A 22,475-nucleotide genomic window follows, 5' to 3' on the forward strand; every position below is an offset into this window, starting at 1 on the left:
AGCCGGCCCTGGCAGCTAGCTAAACCTGTACATAAAATATAAACTCTAGGCACTGCTCCTAAATATACCCAGAATTCCTCCATGTGTGCTCTACTGAAGTCTACAGAATACAGCTCCTCTCTGAATGGGCACAAAATGTCACAAGTCATCTGAAATAATAAAATAGCAAGCTATGCTCTGCAATGAAATGACACAAACGCCAGACAAAATGTGCCATCTAGTTTGACTGAAACAACAATTATTACATTACGGCTCAGAATTAAATCTAAAGCCAATCAGAAGGAGTTGAGGACTGCAAGGGATTTATACTTATTCAATTATGAAACCATTCTCCAGGAAATGAATATATTTCGCACATCAATTCAGTCAAGACCAGGCGTACAGAAATGATCACATTGTGAGAGACACAGCTAGAAGCCAGAGCTGCTGCTGCTGGTATTCTATTAGCCTTCACCCATTGCCAAAAATGTAAAAGACAAACCTGCTCCAGCTGAAACAGATGCTGATTGAAGTAATGCTGCAAACGTTCATTGGCAAAGTTAATGCAGAATTGTTCAAAGCTGTTACTGCCATAGTCCTCAAAGCCAAAGATATCAAGGACCCCAATGGAAAGTGTCTAAAAAAGAAAAGAAGGTCTTTAGGGAACAAACTCAAAAAGTGCAAAAGTCAGTCTTCCTTTCTTTAAATGAAAGATTTATTAAACCAAAATAGAAACCAGAACATAAAGGCATAGTGGCGGTGAATGATATTCCCACACTTAGGAATCTGTAAGCAGTTGGCAAACTGCCAGCAGCCTGTAGTCCATGGTCCTTGCAGTCTGCTGGGAACACAGAGAAGATGCCAACACATTGGTTAACATCCCCAAACCACTTGTACTATATACACAGTTACATGGTTTGAAGGAAGATGAATCTTCAAAGTTCAACCTTCCCCTATGCCACATGCCAGTAGGATAGTTCCCCAAGTTCAAATTGTTACAATTTTACTAATAACCCTCAACACTATTCACCATGAGATAACCATTAAACGTATGCTATCATAGTATCTGTCATTACCACCTCTTGGTGTAGAAAATTTGATAATTGTTAAAAGCCCATGCCGTCACCTGAATTGCCATTTTCCACTCAAAAAATGAAGTCTCTGGTCCATTGGACAGATCATGGAATAAATAAATCCAGTGGCAGTGGCATTTTGTTATTCTTGCTTTAATTTCTTATTGTGCAAAATTGTTTTGTTTACGTTCACTTCTACAGCAACTACAGTTTGCTGTGGCATCTTTACTTTCTTTCTAGACTTGTATACAGCTCATGTAATTTTTATTCAGTATACTGTCTTGTATCTGTTTTCTTCCCTATCTGCAACCTGTGTGAGATGACCTCTATGTATGCTCTCCCTACTGTCCACTTTGTGCTGGTGTGTCTAAGGATACTATTACACGGAACGATAATCGGCCTGATTCGGGCAATTATCGCTCCATGTAATAAATACAACAATCAGCCGATGACAACGATCATCGGCTTATCGTTGATATAGGTTTGAACCTGTAATTGTCGGGCGCCGACCGCACATCGCTACGTGTAATAGCGGTGCAATGCTGACGGCTGACGATATACATTACCTATCCAGGCTGCAGGGCTCCTCTTGCGGTCTTCTCCCCGGGTCCCACACACTCCAGCTTAAGAGCGGCCTGTCGCGGTACCGCCACGGCCAGTGATTGACTGAGCGGCCTGTCAGCTGAGACAGGCTGCTCTGAAGCTGGAGCGCGCGGGACCCAGGGAGAAGCCTGCAAGGGGAGCCCTGCAGCCTGGACAGGTAATGTATAAATTAAAAGCAAGGGCTGCAAGGACATCGGTAATTATGTCCCTGCAGCCCTTGTTAAATGATAATCGGGCTGTGTAATAGGCCCAGTAAACGAGCGCCGATTTAGCAGATTTTACAGTTATTATCGGGCCTTCATCGGCCCGTGTAATACTACCCTATCCCTTGCACCCTCTTTGCTGGTATAAAATAGAGTGCACAAAGTCCATGGGATGCATTTATCCTATCCTTCTTTGACTATTAGTTAAATGGTAGGGGATTTCTAATAAAGACTGGTCAGAAAGTTGCCTAATTTTGCATTCGGAAAACAAATCAAGAAGAACAAAAGAAATAAAGATTATGGACCCCTTTGCTCTGTAACAGGTGTTTACCATTCCTCTTTTGTGAATCCTGGAAGAGTTGGTTAGAGCCTTTATTAGCATTAGAATTCTGTTTGGTATAACTAAATTATTAAAAGGTTACAGATTGGTCGCTTTATACTGTATAACCTACTGATGAGTCAGATAGCCAGCAGACAGAAAGGTTGATGCCAAATGTAAAGGCCCTATTCCACGGAACGACTGCTCGTTATCGATAATCACTTCGTGGAATTGGTGTAAACGAGCGAACGACGAAGGCGAAATCGATATATTGTCATAATTGTTTTTCAGCATGTCGAAAAAAAAATCGTTGGTCTTTGAAAGATAATTTGCTAATTGGTTCGTAAAATTAGAAATCTTTCAGTCGTTCGTAAAAAGGTTTAAAAAAAGTAGGTGTGTCGTATGGTCATGATCACCCCGGCGAACGTTTTAAATAACCATGTAATGACCACAAGATAATCGTTACACTACATATATCGTTCACGTTATGTGTTATCGTTCGCTAAATGAAATCGTTTAGTGGTCGTTAACGAGCGGTCGTTGGAGCGAGTTTATGAACGATAATCGTTCTGTGGAATAGGGCCTTAAAAGTCACTCCTTGTGCCTCTTCACATGTAAAGTGGCTTAACCAAGAAAATCTAAATCAGATTTCGATGATTTAAAGCCCAGTCAGTGTGGACAGACAACAGCAGCTGTTGCTGAAAGTAATGGTCCTTCTGCAGTTTTCAAGGAATATACAAGTACTTCAGCTGTAGGAACGTGCTATATATACACTAAGGCTCTTCAGCCTAAAGCCTTTTCTGTGGTACAATGTTGAGGACACAACTCCATACTCATGCCACCTTACCTGACTTCCTTCGTCTATCGCCTTGCTGTTGATGTTGAGCAGGGCATGGTTAATACGGAAGACAATCCAATCAAACAAGGCGCTGTAAAGAGACTTCGCCAAAGAGTCCCTGACTGTAACAGCCTGGAAGAGAAAAAAACTTGTAGTATTGCTGTACATAAAAAATATTATGGATTTGCAAAGTGATTTCTATCTCCTTACCTCTGGCAGACGGTATGGCAAGATGAGTTTTTCTCCGACTGTAACAGTTTTCCTTGTAATCAGTGCATCCAGGAGCATTTCCTCTCGGACCTAAGAGACACAGAGAAATTGTGACTTACTGGAAGAAGAAACAATTAGAATATTATTCCTCATACAAGATAGAAAAGCATTACTAATACCTATTTTAACATGCTTGTTCTGTCCAGCCATATCCATACTGAACAGAGAAAGATGAGCTATTGTGAGGAGCCACTTAATCTTAAGGCAAATTCAGAAAAAAAAGCTACACCATATATGAATAATTAGACTTTTCCAGCCAAATCCCCTGAAGGATAGCTAATGTCTATAAGCAGCTTTAATGGCTGTTCCTCCTGAAATTGTATCCGTGATGGGAGTTTTTTTTTTATAAAGGTCCTAAACTATCTTTATTGGCAAACTACTGACTATACTGGACATGTGCAAAATCTACAAATTTCCCCCCACCAAGTCACAAGTTTCACATTAATGCCAACAAGCGATAGGAAACAAAGACCTTCTTATGATATCCTGCAATATTTGTGGTCATTTCCTACATCTGTAACATAAGCTAAGAAGAGTCATTTTGTTTATTAAGGCTAGTATTTCCTGTATGGCGGTATAGTCTTTTTTTTTTCTTTTTTTACCATCAGATGACTTTCACTCACTGGTATAGTGTTCAAGAACTACTGTTCCTATTTCTTAAATAAACTACCATCAGTGGAATCCTTCTATGGTGTGTTATATATTAGGAGAATCAAGATAAGATATAAGTATCAATATCACAAGATTGACTGAGTATTAGGTTTTATTTCCACAACGTCTTTTTTGGGTTGCTTCTTGAACAGCCGTCATTTTAGCGCCAAAGCGGGCATGTTTTTTTAAAATTATGGACAGGAATTTTTTTGGGGCGTCTGCGCCCTTTTTTCATGCTGAGCAAAAACTTGTTTTCATGACTTTTCTATAGTTAGTCAAGCTGCCGATATTACATGGCTGACCATCTTTTTTGCTTAGGGAATAGCTGTGGCATTGAGATAACGTATACAGTAGTTTAAGTTGGGTCAAGGCTTGAACTTTTTTTTTAATTTCATTTGGCTGTGGTTTATATAATGTCATAGATTTCCATATGAATATAAGTACCTTTTAGAATAAGAAGTATCTATTATAGTGATGCAAGTTGGTGAGATGGATTTTCTTAATATATAATCTTCTAATTTTAACGCTTTTAGATATTCATTCAGTCCATCCAATCACTTCCTCACATTCATTAATAGTCTAAGGGCCACATTTATCATCCGGCGGACGGATGATTTTTGGCGGAAAGTGCCGATTTGCATATTATTTTATACGCAAATGGCCGATTTGCGAATAAAATAATCGCAAATCGGCACTTTCCGCCGAGTACGCCAGGGGGCGGAAAGGGGGCGGAAAGTAGGCGGGAAGTGGGCAGAACGGAGGGCGCGGACTCAGAGTCCGCGCGATTTATCATCCGTTCCGCCCAAATGTACGCCGAAAACCTACTCCAGTCCTCAGCTGGCGTAGGTTTTCGGCGGTGCGCAACGGCGCGCACAGGATTTATGTACAGGCAGTCCGCCTCTACATAAATCCCCGTACCGCCGGAGCTGCGGGGGCATTTTTAAGTCCGGCGTAAAAAACGCCGGACTTAATAAATGCCTCCCTAAGTGTTGTTTAATTTAACTCCAAATTATTACAGTAGGTTTACAAAACAAAAGTAGATGCCATCACTATATAGTGGGTATACCGATTTAATAAATGTAAACGTTTGCATTTCATCTCTTTATATGTGAAGGCAACAAATCACTCTAATACAAACATAAAATTGTGGTACTAAAGTTCTTTATTTCTCACTGCTGTACTGGTGAAGTATGCGCTGGACAAACTAGAGGACTACAATCCTAATTCAAAATGCAGGCATTTTTGCTGCAGGGAGAATGGGAAGGTTGAAGAGATTTATGTGATAATATTGCCTGACTTCACAGACATTTCTTTTAAGTATACTTGTATTAGAAAAGGGGTCACATTGCCAGAGGGGCTATGTAAAGCTCTTCTTTTGACTATATTGTGACAAAGTAAGGAAGGAGATCTTCCACCCCGCCACTGGCTTGTCACTGCTAGAAACAAAGGCGTCTTCTTTCTCCTGATTACATCAGTGATCCTGAATAATTAGACATGAGGATGAAAGAACTCTTCAAAGACACTGAGTGATACTATGGGTTGGACATCGCAGGTGACATTAACAACCATTAGGAATTTAAAGGCATCTTCCACAAATTGGTGGGTTTGGATAATCTAGGCAATAAATCTCCCCTGACAGTTTTTAGTAGTAGAATAGAATGGACTGGATTTCTAATGTGGCATCAAACATTAGCACCTTTATTAGAGGTGGTTTGTTCAATTTCAGGTTGACTAAAGTTGTCCGGGTCTTTTAGAACAGATGTCATTGCCTATGACAACTGTAAGTATGTAGGCATCAATGGGTTTGTTTGTTTTTTGGATTGAGTCTCCACATATGTGTTCAGATTCAATATGAATGCCGTTGAAACCACAATTGAGGGAGAACAGCCCCCAATGGCAACACAAGGTTGCTGGAATTATTTTGCAACTATAAGAGGGGGGCATGTTTTCCTTCCCTGGCGTTTGGATTGCAATCCGAACACATATGTAGAAACATACCATAGGATGCCTATTTTTATTGTTGGCATGGATGGCACATGCCGGCATTCCCAGCAGATGAACATTTCACTACAGTTCCTTCTGTGATCATAATGTTTATGTCCTACCTTCAGAAGATCAGAAACTATGCGCAGGGTGTCAGGATTTGAGATATCAATTGACTCATCTCTGTATGTCTTCCTCTTATACTGTATGTTACCAAGATGAAGGATTGCAGACAGGAGAGAAACTATCCTATAGGAATAAAAAGGAAAAATGCATACAACATCAAAATGATAAGACACATACAGTAGGGATAACACATTTACCAGAAGATGGAAGGCTACGGAAAATCCTTACAATAGAAAACGGAAGAAAACATCACTTGGTATATTTCTCTCATATACCATGTAAGCTGAGTTTTAATGTATTTATAGTTTTTCTCTGTTCCATTCTTTACACATAACAGTAGTGGCAGTAAAATAAAAGGAGGAATAATACACACACTCATTACCATGTGTTTCCAGCTATGACAGGACTGATGTTACAGACATATTATCCTTTGTTTTAAGTATAACACACAGTACTTACTGTTTACGTGTAGCTGACAGGAAGCCAACCATCTCCATTGCCAGCTGCAGGCGCTCAAAGTCATGTCTTAGGTCCTCACCCTCCCCACTCAAGGAATCCTGGAATATTCAAGACACTGTCAAAGTCTGGGACAGCACAAACTGTATCCAGCAGTGTACACACAAAACATCATTGTGCAGAGTAACTCAGTATTATAGCTACAATGTCATAAATAACCAAGCACATTGTTCTCCGACACAGAAAGCAAAACACACTGTTAATACAAGGTAAAACAAAAGTGCCTAATATACTTACCGTTTCATCTTCACCATCATAGTCTCCCCAATTCTGTCTTTGAGGTTTCCGCTGCCTCTAAAATAAAAACAGAAAATATTAGCAAATTATTTCTTGTACAAACAATTCCTTATTTTACACCACATTCTTGTTTCATACAAATAGAAAGCAGTTTCTATAAGATAGGAAAAAGACTCTGCATTATGTAAATGGTGCTATGTGACACCTCATTTCCTTACACTGTACTGTGGAATCTTCACTGAAAATCTGCAAGAAAGCCCGCCTAAACATGGTTGAAGTGTGAAAATATCCTGTAAAATGTATCGGTGTATTTTTCCAAACAGAGGTATACAGTGCTTATACTTTTTGACAGTAATGGGTTTTGCAAATGGCGCAATGAGTAACATTCTATTAGACACTTGTACAATTTTTTTTTTTATAAATAGAGCCATTATTTTTGTCCTTCGATACAACTGCATACACCTGCCCCATTGTTCTTATGGGATTACGCCTGTCTCACCTGGTTTAGGTAATGATAGCTTTCCGGATGATCAAGGTGAAATTCAGCTTTCTCCTCTTCACTTGCTCCAGCCAACAGGTAATAGAAAACATGGTAGTTCCTATCAAAATTGAATAATATCTTACAAAAGTTAAACTGTTCATGAAATGTTCAGAGTTTACGTGGTAACACAAAGCATTCTAAGTTATTAGAGAACAACTAAATATAGGTAAAAAGAAACAAGTAAACATTACAAAAAGAACAAAATAGGAAAATTATACCAAGCAAATGTACAGAACAGAAAAAAAAGAGTCTAGCAAAACACTTGACTAAGAGAATGTTCATTATGTATGGCTCTGTTAGTGAACTTTGTGTGCCCCGACTTAAACCACGCTGCCAACACTTGTCCCAGGGCTGGCAATGCAGAGTTCCCTCTGGGCTGCCCAGAGGAAGTGGTTAGGGATAACTGCAATAAATTATGTACTCATATGGCAAAACACCAAAACAGAAGCCACACAGCATAAACAAAAAACTATTTTAGAACTCAATTACAAAATTAGCCAAAAGTTACACAAGAGAATCGGGCAGCAGACTAGAGGCAATTCAGAATTCAGCAACTGCTAAAAAGGGGTATTTTGCTCAAACATAACTTTTAATATGTTGCTGCCCATGGCGAGACTAATAATTCGTTCCATAATTGTTATCATTTATTCAGTCTTCTTCCCCCAGTTCTCAGCTGCTGCATATTGCTGAAAGCACAATAATCTGTGTGTAAGCCTTTCTCTCCAACTGCTCCTCCTCCATCCTCCCTTCTGACACAGATGATGTAAACAAGTCCCTGATTAGCTTTATCTGCAACATTGTAGCTTCTTTGGCAATGAACTCACTGTAATTAACTCTCCAGGCAATACAAAAAAGCTACAATGTTGCAGATAAAGCCAGTCAGGGACTTGTTTACATCAACTGTCTCAAAAGGGAGGTGGGGGGAGAGAAAGCCTCACACACAGATTTTTGGGTTTTCAGCAAAAAGTAGCAGTTCAGAACTGGGGGAAGGAAAACTGATAATATCAAGTATGGAAGGAATTGTTAGTCTCACCATAGGCAACAAGTATAAGTTATGTTTGAATGGAATACCCCTTTGTGCAATAAAGAACAGAAAATAAACACCACAGTGACACTGTTGTGTGTGCACAACTAAGCAGTTTTCTCCCTGACTCATTGCTTTCCCTATCTTGGTGCAGGAGACAGACTAAGGGCTTGTTCCCATGTTCCATATAACATGGAACCTACAGACGGGAAAGCCCTGTAGTGGACTTTTTCCCAGCCCAGTATTATGTATGAATATGATGCCGGGAGCGGAGAAAGTGTTCGAATCTTTGTGACACTGTAATGTAGCAGCCACACAGCTGTCATTACAGTGCCGTGAAGATTAAAACACTTTCTCCGCTCCCGGCATCAATTTCATACATAATTCTGGGCTGGGAAAGAGTCTACTACAGGGCTTCCCCATATAGAGAATAAGCCCTTAAGGGGTTATCCAGCATTAGAAAAACATGGCCACTTTCTTCCAGAGCTATGTCATGCCATTTGCATCTGCAAGAATCTAGCAAAAGTGACATGTGAATGGAGTCTTCAGAAGACTTTATTAGACTAGAGTGGCAGTAACAGTAAAGTATGGCTTCAACATATTAAGTCCGGCCTTTCAACTCTTCATAGGAAAGCTAAGTTCCCCAGTATGAGGTCAAACTCACCTCTCTTGCTGTTCCTGGTAAACAAGCCTAGACTTCTCCAGTAGATACTTTTCCACATACGCTCTGCACAAAATCAAATATTTAGGACAAAAGTGAAACACCATCACCACACACCAAGATTTTTTCACTTTTTAACACTGAAACCAATCATGACTTTTTTTTGTGGTCGTCCTGATGGAAGGTTTTTTTATGTTTGTTTGTGTTTTGAGTAAAAGCCAGAAATGGAATGAAAAAGAATGAGAATTGTAGAGGTAGGGTTGTTACTTCTTCCGGGAAAATAGAATGTGTGATTCCAGCCTTAAAAATATACCCAATAACAGCAGGGACAAATTCTCTGTGGTTCTCATGCATAGGATTCTTATAGGAGTTATCTAGGATTAGAAAAACATGGCCAATATCTTCCAGAAATAGCGCCACTCTTGTCCGCAGTTTGGGAATGGCTTTTAAGTTTAATTACAATGAAGTGAATGGAGCTGAATGGTAATACCACATGTAACCTGGGGACATGTGGCACTGTTTTTGCAACAAAATTTATTTTTATTTTTTCTAATCCTGAATAACGCCTTTAAATGGGCACTATAGTTTTTTAAATACTTTTTACATGTCCTGACATCTCAAAAGTTTTAATTGTTTAGTGTTCAGACCTGCACTAATAGAACCAGCAGGGGAAAGGACTTGCTAAACATGTTCCCTCTCAACTATGTCTTTAAGGTAGGAGGTGGATCTCCATAGAAGTTTATGGGACCATCTACTGCAGTGAGAAGGGGGGAGATGAAAAGCGCTTGGCCATATGCTTATCCCTGCTGGTTCTGGCATAAGTGGGAGTCTAAGCACTTTAATAAATATAACCTAGTCAGTGACTAGGTTTGGTACACAATTATGTATCATCCAAACACACTTACCTTAAAAAAAAAAAAAGGCAAATTTAAACCCTCACTCTACAAATCATAAGTATGTGCCAGGCGTCTGGTAGTATAGAGACACACTCATAAACATTACACAGTGTTCCCTGGATTCAGAATGTCCGTCCAGGACTGCCAGTACTGTACAGCTGTTTATAAATACCAAAAGTCTATCCCAACAAATGGAATCTGCATGGAATCGATTCGGTTGAGCAGCCTGCACAAAAAGAAGTTTCAAGCAGAAATGAACAACCACTCGCTAACATCCTGCTAGTGGAGAGAAGAGAAGCACTCAAGCATGGAAGACGTGGATTAATGGTAATGATACTGTTGGGGGGGGGGGGGGGGGCTTTATAACTCCACTGCTGCTTTCCCATACCACAAGAACAGTACCCTATCAGAGTAACATACTGATGTTCTCTTAAAAAGATGGTCATAGAGATAGGATTTTGTATATTGTATGTTGTAGAACAATGTTGGGAACTTTGCTCTCACAAGCTTACAGCAGTCAGTCAATAACTAGTGAAAGTCATCCTTTAACAAACACACATGAATGCACATGGTAAATAAACGTACATACAATAAAAAGCAACAATAAAACCAGTCACAACCAACTAGCACAAAAGCATATGGCTACCCATCTTACCCCCGCACTGTTCCTGTCTCATGATAGTTGACTTGGATGAACTTTCCAAAGCGACTGGAATTGTTGTTCTGAGACGTCTTAGCATTTCCAAAAGCCTAAAATGAAAAAGAGGAAACAAATGAAAGAATAAAAAAAAATAAAAAGACCTCACAAGACCTCCCTGGTGAAGTATACTGTCCTCAAAGAGGAAATACAGGAAATCTACTTCTCACTAAGGGGTACAATAGAGAATAAAACATGGCTTTCACCATCCAGCTAAAATCATCTTTCTTTATTGGAGATCTATGCACATAGTGCATGGGAGGTATACAAACAGCAGACAGGCCAGAGGCAACAGCCGTCTCATGACAGACACACTTCACAAGAAGGAAGATTTATCTCAATGGTGTGTGCCACATTTTGTTTTTATATTTTGGATTAATAAGAGAAATATTAGGGAGGGGGTAAGGTAATGGTGAGAATGCTAAGGCACTGTTCCACCTAAATCTTTTACGCCCAATTTCACCCAATCTAACTAGAGTTTACACCCTGACAAGAGTAACCCTAACCTGAGGGCTGCCTATCCTCCAGTCTCCACTGATTTTTGTTCCAGTTACAATGAGTTTCTCCCATCTAATTAAATTGCACAAATCAGGGAAGCTAAGCACTACATAATCACTGTATAATAGGTACTGGTATCCTGATCAGTTGTTTTAGGACCAAGTACCAAAACAATACTTGGTCCTAAAATAACTGTTTAGGATAAAAGGATCTATATCCCACTCATTGTGTAGCACTTTTATTCCTTGACTTATGTTCCCCCAATTTCATCAGATGGGGAAAACAGGTTGCAACAGGAACATAAATGAGTGGAAACTGGATTTTTTTCTTATGCATTGGTAATGTGCCATTAAACTATGTGGTGCTATCACTCCCTTTCTCCAAATAGGGACTTTCTGAGGTCCGTCAGTAGAGAGGTAGCCCTCGGGGTGGGGTTGCTGAAAGGGATTTAAGCAAATTTAGGCTATCTTAGTATTCTTATCTCTACTCTTCCCCCACCATAAAACTTCACTCATTACACCCTAAACTGATTGAATACGGTGATGGTAGAAGTTTTTATTATCAAATCACATGGGTGGTAATTGTACCTGTGTAATTTTTATGAGTATCACTAAAACTAACATTTTACCCAGGTTTTGGTTTGGTCATCAATCACAAGCTACTTAAATTGCAAGCTATACTGAAGCTTTTCCCATACTCCTGCTCTATAATACGCTACATGTTCAACATGACGGGTTCCCTTTAGATGCATGACAAGACAACTCTGCTGGCACTTTTGATTTCTAGTACTCCATTTGTGCCAAAGCCTATAAAACATGTCACTGTGTGCTTAAACCCTCCTACAAACCAGTAGAAACACACATATCCCAACTAAGGAGTAGTTAGCCAGGGGCATTATACCTTTTGTTCAGATAACTGCTCTGACATATTATTTTATGCTCTTGCTTCCGTAAGTCTGGTCTAGCATTCTCTGTTGCCCCAAGCTACTTTAGACTCTTGACTTAGATACCTTCCTTTCTACTATTTACCTTGTACCTGCTCCTCTATAACAACTCTTCATAGTGTCTTCTTAGTCATAGTGTACATTAAGATTCTAATGCCACTCAACTATAAGGACTTTTTTTTTCAACAATTTTCTTTTAGGCAGCAGTAAAATCACCTCTCATACCCATGTTACACAGACTCAAGGATGCCTCCTCAAAGACTCAACAGCGTTGACATATGACCATATAAAATCCTGTTCCAAAAGGTTTACAATAGACAAATAAAACTAATCTACAACAATTTCTTTTTTTGAATGTGCATTAAAAGAATAAAACTAGAATCCACTATAAGTGGTCTTACTTAGGACAATATAGAAGATGTTACAGTGAAGAAAAGCAAACAGTGTCATATAATATATGTTTGATATAGACAGTATCCTAACCTCCAACACGGGTCCAGCACCAAGTATTATCTGTTCTACTCCACTTGCATATCCCTTCTGGCTAAGGGCAGTCAAATGATGGATAAGAAAGTTTGTGCTTTGAGTCTTTCCGGAGCCAGTTTCCCCAGAAATAACAATGCACTGGTTACGTTGACGACGGAGCATAGCATGGTAAGCAGCATCTGCCACTGCATATATGTGAGGCTCCCGTTCTCCCAGCCTTCGGTTATCATACATCTTCACATATTTAGGGTTGTAGATTGGTAAGAAACGGAATGGGTTAACTGCTACCAAGATGCTTCCAACATAAGTGTAGATCTTCTCTTGTCGGAAGCGTGTTCTAAGAGTCTCAAGCAATGCCCTCTCACTTAGATCTGGCAATCCACATAGATCTTCACATTCCGGTCCCTGTTCCTGGGGCAGGAAACCCCTCTCAACCATGCGCCTGCGCTCTTCTGTCACTTTAAGCCAAGACTGGAGACTCCCATAGTGGATAGAGCCATCCACATTTTTTTCCCTCAGGAGAAATCGATAGTCCTCTCCAGACCCACGAGCCTCTAAGGCAAGCCTGGGCCACAGCATCATGCGCTGCACAGGACAGTCAGTAGGGTTAAGGATCCATTCTTCTCCACCAAACTCCTTGACCTCAGCCAGTACGTAGCACTTGGCTCTGTCCAAGCGCAGTGCCGTAATGACAGCATCAATGACATCAGCAGCTGTGGTGTGCCGGCGGGCGGGCACTGGACAGTAGATGACATCTGGGGAGATGCTGCCAGGATAAACCTGCAAAGTGAACTCTTCGTCCAGCAGGCGGCGTCGCCCACTGCCACCCCCCACCTCTGACATGGTGGCACTCCGTGTCCCATCAGAAGGAGTGTGGACGGTTCCCCGTCAGTGAAGAGACACCTGCAAAACACAATTTAGAAAACATAAGTTAGACATTAAGAATCTAGTAAATAGCTTTTTAACAAGCAAGTTAAATATTGCAAGAATGGAAACCAAGTTAAGGTAATACTTTTTATAAGACACTAGAAAAAGTAATTTAAGAAAACCAGTTTCAGCTCCGTAATGGGCAATTCTGGATGGAATAAAGAAAGCGAAACAGAATCATGCACTTCCTTCGATTTACATTGCCTCAGTTAGTCTAGCCTGTCAATACTAGGTACACTCACAGACAGATGTGAAAATGCATACTCTGTGTATAGTCAATTCATAGGAATGGGTGATCAATTCAGGAACAACTTACAATAGAGTTACAGCAAATCGCCAAAAAATGAAATGTAAATTCAGACTGTATATTCCAAATACTCCATTCAAATAAAGCATCATCTGCAAAGATTGTGATATGCAGACATGCTTTACCTCGGAGCCTTTGCTTGTACACCAACAAGCTCACAAGTTTTTAATGTACCACCCCCGTACACACAATAGAAGTACTATACTTTCATGATTCAATGGTCAATCATTGTGAATGAGTCCACTGAGTGACGCATGCAGGTATCTCAGTTCAGCGCCACTGAACCAGTAGGTTAACATTGCTTATATGTAACCTACTAAGAATGTAACAATGAATCAGAGTGCACGGACCAACAGATATTGCAGAACTGAATAGATTATTGAAGTCTTGGACTACATTTTGGTGTATAATAATAAATATCTCAATTAATGGTGTTGTCCAACGATAAAGGGAGATATTCAGAGAGCAAGAAAGGTCCTAACTTTTCTGCTCTCCGGTGCTCCACTTCCTCCGTCTGCCCATCTGTGCTGGTGCTTCCATAGATGACTGGGGGCAGAAGCAAGTTGCAGGCAGTAATAAATAGCTTCCCAATGTTATTAATGTTACGATGACATCAAGCTGCTATTGGACACGTAATATGCTCCCTACCCTCTCTTGTCTGCGGAAGTATCAGTATGGACAGGTAGAGAGAGGAAGTGGCGTGCTGGAGGGCAGAAAAGGTAGGACCTTTCCCTGCTCTCCAGATATCTCCTTAAAGGGCAACTCCGGCGTTTTTTTTTTAGCTTATTTAACACACATTACAAAGTTGTATAACTTTGTAATGTGTCTAAATAACCTATCTGGCACAGATCCCCCCCTTTCCGACCCCCGACCCCCTCCCGGAAGTTAAATAAAGTATACATACCCGATTACGGTCGTCACCGTCCTCTTCTCCCGGGCGCCAGTTTGTGACGATGTCGTCACAGCAGGGGGCGGGCCTGGTCTTCATACTCTTCGGCGTCTTCTGGTGAAGTGAATGGGACATGAAAAGGCTGCTGGTGCACTTGCGCACCAGCAGCCTTTTCATTGGCTGGACTGCATCACATAGCTCCCAGCTTGCTCAGCCCTGATTGGCTGAGCTTGCTCGAAGCCATGTGATGCGCTCCAGCCAATGAAAAGGCTTTTTCTCTCCCATTCACTTCACACAGACCCGGAAGTTAGGGAGTTCTGAAGACCCAGGGACAGAGGTGACGGGAGATTCAAGTGCCGATTGTCACCGTGTTTTTTTTCGTACCGCCGGAGTTGTCCTTTAATTATGCTATGATGAGAATCTTGCTTTACACTGCTTAATATAAAAATAATAAAGTAATAAAACTACTTGTCCTCTGAACTACTCAGCATAGCAGGTCCTGCATATATACAAAGTACTTATACAGCATTTGCTTCTTCTCTGCTTGTCATAACCGTGTGATCCACATCCTAAGAACACTCTTTAATAATAACTGGCCTGTGTAAGGCTATGTTTACACAAAGTAAAATAAAAGAGCAATTTTGAGGTTAAAATACAGCCATATTTTCAATATGAGGTCATGTTCACATGGTGTAAGACACTGGCCGTTCTGTGACCCGGCCGGGTCACAAAATGGCCGGTGTCAGAGAAGATCCTGGGCGGTACTGCAGTACCAGCCGGATGATGTTCACTTCTGCTGAATTCAGATGCGGGCGCATCAGTGTGTGCCCACATCCGAATTCCCTGCTGCACACAACGGAGCCGCACGCTCCATTGTTTGAACTGACAGGTTCTCTGCGGCCGTTATTCAATGAATAGTAGCCGCAGAAAACGGACATGCCAGTTTTTTGCAGGCCCGCTAGCGATCACGGCCGAAGTGTATACTATGAGTATATACTCCAGCCTGGATCCCATTCATTGCAATACAACATATTATATACAACATACGTTGTATGAAAATGGCCTAATAATGCACTCCATTAAAGTCAATGGGAAATTGCAGGAAAGTGCACACCATATAAAACAGCCGCCGTCATTGATTACACCCATCCTAATAATGAACACGCTCATTATTTACCACCTGCTTTTACAAAATATGGCAGTTTTTTGTTCATTTTATCTGTGCACACATGGTTTTATTTTTACTCAAAATTACAGTTGTATTAAGTTTTATTTATTTTACTGTTTATGAATGTAGTTTAAAAGAGCCTTAAAGGGGTATCCTTACCTAAACTAAAATAGTTAAACTTGTAGGTTTCATCCACTTAAGTTTGCTAATTTATTCATTTCGCAAACTTACTTCCTTCTCCTGGTATGCAGCTCTTTACCTCCAATCCTTGACAGCTCGTTCTCAAGGTTACAAACCACCACTCTGCTCTAAAAGCAGTAGTCTAGGTGTTGTATGTATAGCTGAATGTAGATGTATAGCGATATAGTGCATATACACCGTGGTGATTAGTAACATAGACAACAAGCTGTGTCTAGGTTGGGAGGGAAAGAGCAGCATATCAGAAGAATGAGGCAAGTTTGCTAAATTAATATATTGGCAAAAATAATATTTAACTTGACGAGCCCTACACATTTAAATATATTAGTTAAGATGGTAATACCCCTTAAACTGAGAACAGAGCTTGTGCAACTACTCCCCAGCACTCTTTATTATTATAGGACCAGTCTGTTACATAGAGTTGCACTACAAATCCAAACTGAATAATAGGGCAGGGTTAAAGAACGGAGCACACATGGCAATGTGCACACATAGGGGACATTTATTTCCGACGAAAAATATGCATTTTTTGCTTTATAAATGTCCCCCATAGCGTTTGAGGTTTTTTTTTTTTACCAAAACCAGTGGAACTGACCCATTAAAAAATCTATAATGGAAAGCTTTGCACCTTTTTCTGTGTTTTAGACTCACTCCTAGTTTTTGCCAAATGTATTAACCAAAATACTCAAAAGTCAAATGCCTTACATATGAAAATATGGGGTGAGGGAGGTTAGGCAGAAGTGATAAGAGAACAAACAGTATCAGTAAAGGCTTCATGGATAAAGTAGTCCACACCAGCAACCCAGAGACTGTACATTCCTGCTCACAGGAACCCACTGGACTGATAGAACACACAAAGTAGGGAAAGGTACATTTTGCAATATATATTTAAGAGGTTGTAGTGTTAGCTGTAAAAGAAATTTGTGGCACAATCCCTGTAACATAACTGAAAAAAATACAGATAATAACATTGTGATCACATGTACTACAAGCAAATGCAGTAGTAAAACATTCTAGGAGCTGTAAAAATGTTAAAGGAAAAAAAAATGAGTAAATGGGAATCCAAGTCAAACATTATTCCCATCTTAGATCCAGGGGCGGTCTTGGCATTTCTGGGGCCCCAAGCGAAGTTATGTCTGGGGCCTTCCCCTTGACACGCGGTCCAAAACAAACGCTGTGTGTTGCCCCCAGTAGTATATACCCCTTGTGCGCTACCGCCAGTAATATATACTCCTTGTGTGCTGCCCCCAATAGTTTATACCCCTTGTGTCCTGCCCCCAGTAGTATATACCTTGTTTGCTTCCCCCAGTAGTATATAGACCCCTGTGTGTTCCCCCAGTTATATATAGCCCCCCGTGTGCTCCCCCAGAAATATATAGACCTCCTGTGTGCTGCCCCAGTTGTATATAGACCCCCTGTGTGCTGCCCCCAGTTGTATACACCCCCTTTGTGCTCCCCCACTAGTATATAGGCCCCCTGTGTGCTCCCTCAGGGGTATTTAGCCCCCCTTTGTGCTCCCCCACTTGGATATAGACCTCCTGTGTGCTCCCTCACTTGGATATAGACCCCTGTGTGCTCCTCCAGTAGTACATAAACCCCCTGTGTGGTTCCCCCAGCAGTATATAGACCCCCTGTGTGCCCCACCAGTATTATATAGACCCCTTGTGTGCTGCCCCAGTAGTATATAGACCCCTGTGTGTTCCCCCAGTTATATATAGCCCCCCGTGTGCTCCCCCAGAAGTATATAGACCTCCTGTGTGCTGCCCCAGTTGTATATAGACCCCCTGTGTGCTGCCCCAGTTGTATATACCCCCTGTGTGCTCCCCCACTAGTATATAGGCCCCCTGTGTTCTCCCTCAGGGGTATTTAGCCCCCCTGTGTGCTCCCCCACTTGGATATAGACCTCCTGTGTGCTCCCCCACTTGGATATAGACCCCCGTGTGCTCCTCCAGTAGTATATAAACCCCCTGTATGGGTCCCCCAGTAGTATATAGACCCCCGTGTGCTCCTCCAGTAGTATATAAACCCCCTGTATGGTTCCCCCAGTAGTATATAGACCCCCTGTGTGCCCCACCAGTATTATATAGACCCCTTGTGTGCTGCCCCGGTAGTATACAGACCCCTGTGTGATCCCCCAGTTATATATAGACCACCTGTGTGCCTCACAAGTAGTATATAGACCCCCTGTATGTTCCTCCAGTAGTATATAGACCCCCTGTGTTCCCCACCAGTAGTATATAGACCCCTGTGTGCTCCCCCAGTAGTATATAGCCCCCCTGTGTGCTCCCCCACTTGGATATAGACCTCCTGTGTGCTCTCCAAGTTGTATATAGACCCCATTCTGCTGCCCCAAGTAGTATATAGACCCCCTGTGTGCTGCCCCCAGTAGTATATAGACCCCTCTGTGAAGCCCCAGTAGTCTATAGCCCTCCTGTGTGCTCCCCCCATTTATATAGACCCCTGATGTGCGCTCCCCCAGTTAAACAGATCCCTGTGTGCTCCCCCTCCCATATAGTATATAACACAATAAAACACTTATACTCACTTGGGTCTGGGCGTCTCCTCTTCTCTTCACTCTTGTGGCCGCAGGAAGGGTTTTCCCTGCGATTACAAGAGGCTGCACTCCCCTTGTCCTGGCGCCGATGCTCCAGTGATGTCACTGGAGCACCGGCACCACAAGGACAAAGCTGCCACTTGTGACCGCAGGGAAAACCCTTCCTGCGGCCACAAGAGTGACTGACAGGAATAGGGCCAATGTCTCCCGCCCTGTCAATGCTGCTGCATGTAACTATGAGCGCTCATTACGAGTGCTCATAGTTACAGTTCAGATGGCATCAGCGAGCGGGGCAACGGCCCTGTCCAGCGGTCTTGAGCACAAGAGCGGGGCGTGGGGGCCCCCCTGGATGTTGGGGGCCCCAAGCGATCGCTTGGGGTGCTTGGTGCCAAAGACCGCCACTGCTTAGATCCCTATGATAACCTTTCCTACACTTGCAGGGTTGAAAAAGTATTGAATAGGTCTAAACTGCTCTGTGTACAGTTCCCAGGATGTAGACTTCACAGGTATCAAGGTGTGAACCAACATGGGCGTACGTCACAGAGAACAATGGCCTCAGAGACAAAGTATTTATAATGTGATTTCATAGGTGGTAAAACTAGGGTCAGTGCTCTGCTAGCTCTAGTGCATGTTAAACATACCCAGAAGGCATTGCTGCTGCAGCCCTGATGTTACCATACCCTGATAGGACTCCCCAATACAATCCACTGAACCAGAGACAATATGACATGATCTAAACCAGGTCACTACACTGGATGATAAACAGATTTACCCATGGCCACACGAAAACAAAGATATATCAGCAACATATGACATGCAAAACACATAAGAGATACTACAGTACACACAACAGTCCAGCCATTCGTATAAAGACAAACCTCCTGTGTTCTATACGTAAAGCTGCCAGCCATTGGTGATAGAGCTTGGGGATCTACAGTATATTAGTCAAGACACAAAACCATTACGTTCAGACTTTCTTGGATCAACTATACATTATACAGAGATACGTTATTTATAAGATTCAATACCATTTGTCAGTAAAGAAGAATTCAGCTTTTTCTAAATGTTATCATAGTATCTGCTATTACTACCTATGTCAGTTTTTTTGTCGGAATGCGGAATCAGCTGGCCCATAGAATGGTGTCTATGGAGCCGGCGGAAAGGCGCGTGTCCGTGAGCGTGTACAGCTGGCGGAATTCCACGGAGGTTATCCGCGAGAATTCCTCAGTGTGAACTCACCTTATTGGTGTAAAGCATTCCATTGCTTTTGCTACTATAACTGTAAAGAACCCTTTCTAATATAGATACCTGAATTCCCTTTTTCTCCTTATGTAAAGGATATCCCCTGATCCTTTAAACACTTCTTACATGAATAAATCAAACCAGTTCTTTCTACTAAGCACACATATACTTATAAGGGTATGTTCATACAATGCTTTTTTATGTATGTTTTGACTTCTGCTTTTAAATTAATCTACATTCAGGCTGTGTTCACACTACGTATATTTCAGTCAGTATATGTATATTTCAGTCAGTATATTTCAGTCAGTAGTATTGCAACCAAAACCAGGCGTGGATTAAAAACACAGAAAGGCTCTGTTCACACAATGTTGAAATTGAGTGGATGGCCGCCATTTAATGGCAAATATTTGCTGTTATTTTAGAACAACGGCTGTTATATTAATATAATGGCCGTTATTTACTGTTATATGGCGGCCATCCACTCAATTTCACCATTGTGTGAACAGATCCTTTCTGTGTTTTTAATCCACTCCTGGTTTTGGTTGCAATACTGACTGAAATATACATATACTGATTGAAATATACATAGTGTGAACGCAGCCTCAAGGTGTAGTCTTACAAGGGACTTAAAGAATGGCAATATCACTGGGATCATGGCTTATTTCCCATCTTTTTATACGTCCTAAAAAATGTTTGCCCTTTGCAGCTGCTGCTTGACAATAAAACAATGCTGCATAGTTACCTTTACCACAATCCCCAGGTCCTTCTGTTCTGTTGCCATCAATCACAGACATAAACTTTGGAGAGCAGAGCACATGCTGGACTACTGCCCCATTCAGACTCCTTCTAGCCATGATCTTGTAGCTGGAGGGAAACAAGGCCCCCTGTTCTGGATATTGGTGGGCAATCGAGAGGTTGGACCCCCACGAATACAGCATTAATCGCCTGTGCAGTGGCAATTAACCCCTAAAATAAATGAAAAGAACTAGGCCTAACACAGAATCTGAAAAGTCTGAGTAAAACAATAAATCTTTCCCTTTTTGCTGTGTGCAGGAACTAGTCCACAGTATAAAACGTTAATTTTTTTTTTGCTACAAAAAGTAAAAGATAATGGTATAAAGAAAGACAAAATAGAACTGCCATCTCAACTGACATAGCTATACTTGTAGGGTTCATCAAGTTAAATAGTTTTGCAAACAAATTAACAAACGTCTCCTTTTCCTGATATGCCAGTTCTCTCCCTCCCATTGTTAACAGCTCATTGTTTAGGTTAGGTAAACGACCACCGATCTGCTCTAAAAGCAGTGGTCAGACTAATTTATACAAATAGGCCAAAATTTCTCAATGTGTGTGAAATATTAACTGCCCACAGCAACCAATCACAGCTCAGCTTTCATTGCACCAGAGCTGACAGCAGAAGTGTGATTGGTTGCTGTGGGCAGTTTACATTGGTTCTATTTCACACACCTTGAGAAATCTGGGCCAAAGTGTAGATGTATAGAGATAGTTTATGTATACTGTATAGAATAGAAATATACTTTATACATACACCAGCTAGACCACAGTTACTACAGCAGGGCAGTGGTTGGTATCCTAGACAATGAGCTGTCAACAGTGGGATGTAAATAGCAGCATATCAGGAGGAGGAGGAGGCAAGTTTGCTAAATGAATCTATTTGCAAAAAAAAAATTAAATTGATGAGATGTTAGTTGATATGGGAAGACCCCTTTGTTCCCACACAGTATTTTGGTCAGTATTTTGCAACCAAAACCAGGAGTGGATTGAAAACACAGAGAGGCTATGTTCACATAGGGGGAGATTTATCAAAGGGTGTAAAATTTAGACTGGTGCAAACTGCCCACAGCAACCAATCACAGCTCAGCTTTCCTTTCAGCACTGCCTAAAGCTGAGCTGTGATTGGTTGCTGTGGGTAGTTTGCACCAGTCTAAATTTTACACCCTTTAATAAATCTCCCCCACACTGTTGAAATTTAGTGGATGGCAGTCATTAAACTGCAAATAATTGCCTTTATTTTAAAACGGACGATATTTGCAATTAAATGGCGGCCATCCACTAAATTTCAACAGTGTGGGAACAGATCCTTTCTGTGTTTCTAATCCACTCCTGGTTTTGGGTAAAGAATACTGACCAAAATACTGATCAAAAATACTGTGTGGGAACATATCCCTAGGCTAGATTCTCAAACGACGAATCCACAGCGGATTTCACACTGCAAGTTTGCAACAGAATCCGCTGCAAATCCCTTAACTTTCACTTTCAATAGGATTACATATTCGCAGAGGAATTGTCATCCCGCTGCGAGTATGTAAAAGTGAGCCCCCTTAACCCACCACAGCCCGGTACATACATTACTGGGTCTGCGCTTCGGCTTGCACTCCATACTCACAGCGGGATGACAATTCTGCTGTAAGCATGTTACCTATTGAAAGTGACAGTAAAGGGATTTGCAGCGGATTTTGCTGTCAACTCAGTGTGAAATCGGCTGCGGATCCGTGGTGGGTGAATCTAGACTTATGGTGCGTTCACACATACAGGATCTGCAGATTTGATGGCGCAGATTTGCTTTGAGTCTGCAACTTCAAATCTGCACCATCAAATCTGCTGCAGATCCTGTTCACACTCTGT

At 41.4% G+C, this 22,475-nt stretch overlaps 1 protein-coding gene across 5 annotated transcripts in view; it reads right to left on the reverse strand.

Moving 5' to 3' along the window:
• Nucleotides 1-22,475, reverse strand: part of MYO9A (myosin IXA) — a 96,450-nt gene that overhangs the window by 47,044 nt on the left and 26,931 nt on the right. For 4 of the 5 annotated variants that reach the window (XM_069980893.1, XM_069980901.1, XM_069980863.1 and 1 more), the window contains exons 2-11: nt 12,542-13,447; nt 10,576-10,670; nt 9,028-9,090; nt 7,298-7,397; nt 6,799-6,855; nt 6,505-6,602; nt 6,042-6,168; nt 3,226-3,315; nt 3,025-3,147; nt 482-616 (exon numbers count right to left, since the gene is read on the reverse strand). In XM_069980893.1, coding sequence (XP_069836994.1) covers nt 482-616; nt 3,025-3,147; nt 3,226-3,315; nt 6,042-6,168; nt 6,505-6,602; nt 6,799-6,855; nt 7,298-7,397; nt 9,028-9,090; nt 10,576-10,670; nt 12,542-13,387 — 1,734 coding nt within the window. In that variant the 5' untranslated portion in view covers nt 13,388-13,447. Of the gene's footprint in view, nt 1-481; nt 617-3,024; nt 3,148-3,225; nt 3,316-6,041; nt 6,169-6,504; nt 6,603-6,798; nt 6,856-7,297; nt 7,398-9,027; nt 9,091-10,575; nt 10,671-12,541; nt 13,448-14,682; nt 14,756-22,475 lie in introns of those variants that run through there. The other variant, XM_069980874.1, reaches the window with a different exon arrangement.

The sequence above is a fragment of the Dendropsophus ebraccatus genome, chromosome 1 (assembly GCF_027789765.1).
Source record: "Dendropsophus ebraccatus isolate aDenEbr1 chromosome 1, aDenEbr1.pat, whole genome shotgun sequence".
In the NCBI taxonomy this organism is placed as follows: Eukaryota; Metazoa; Chordata; class Amphibia; order Anura; family Hylidae; genus Dendropsophus; species Dendropsophus ebraccatus.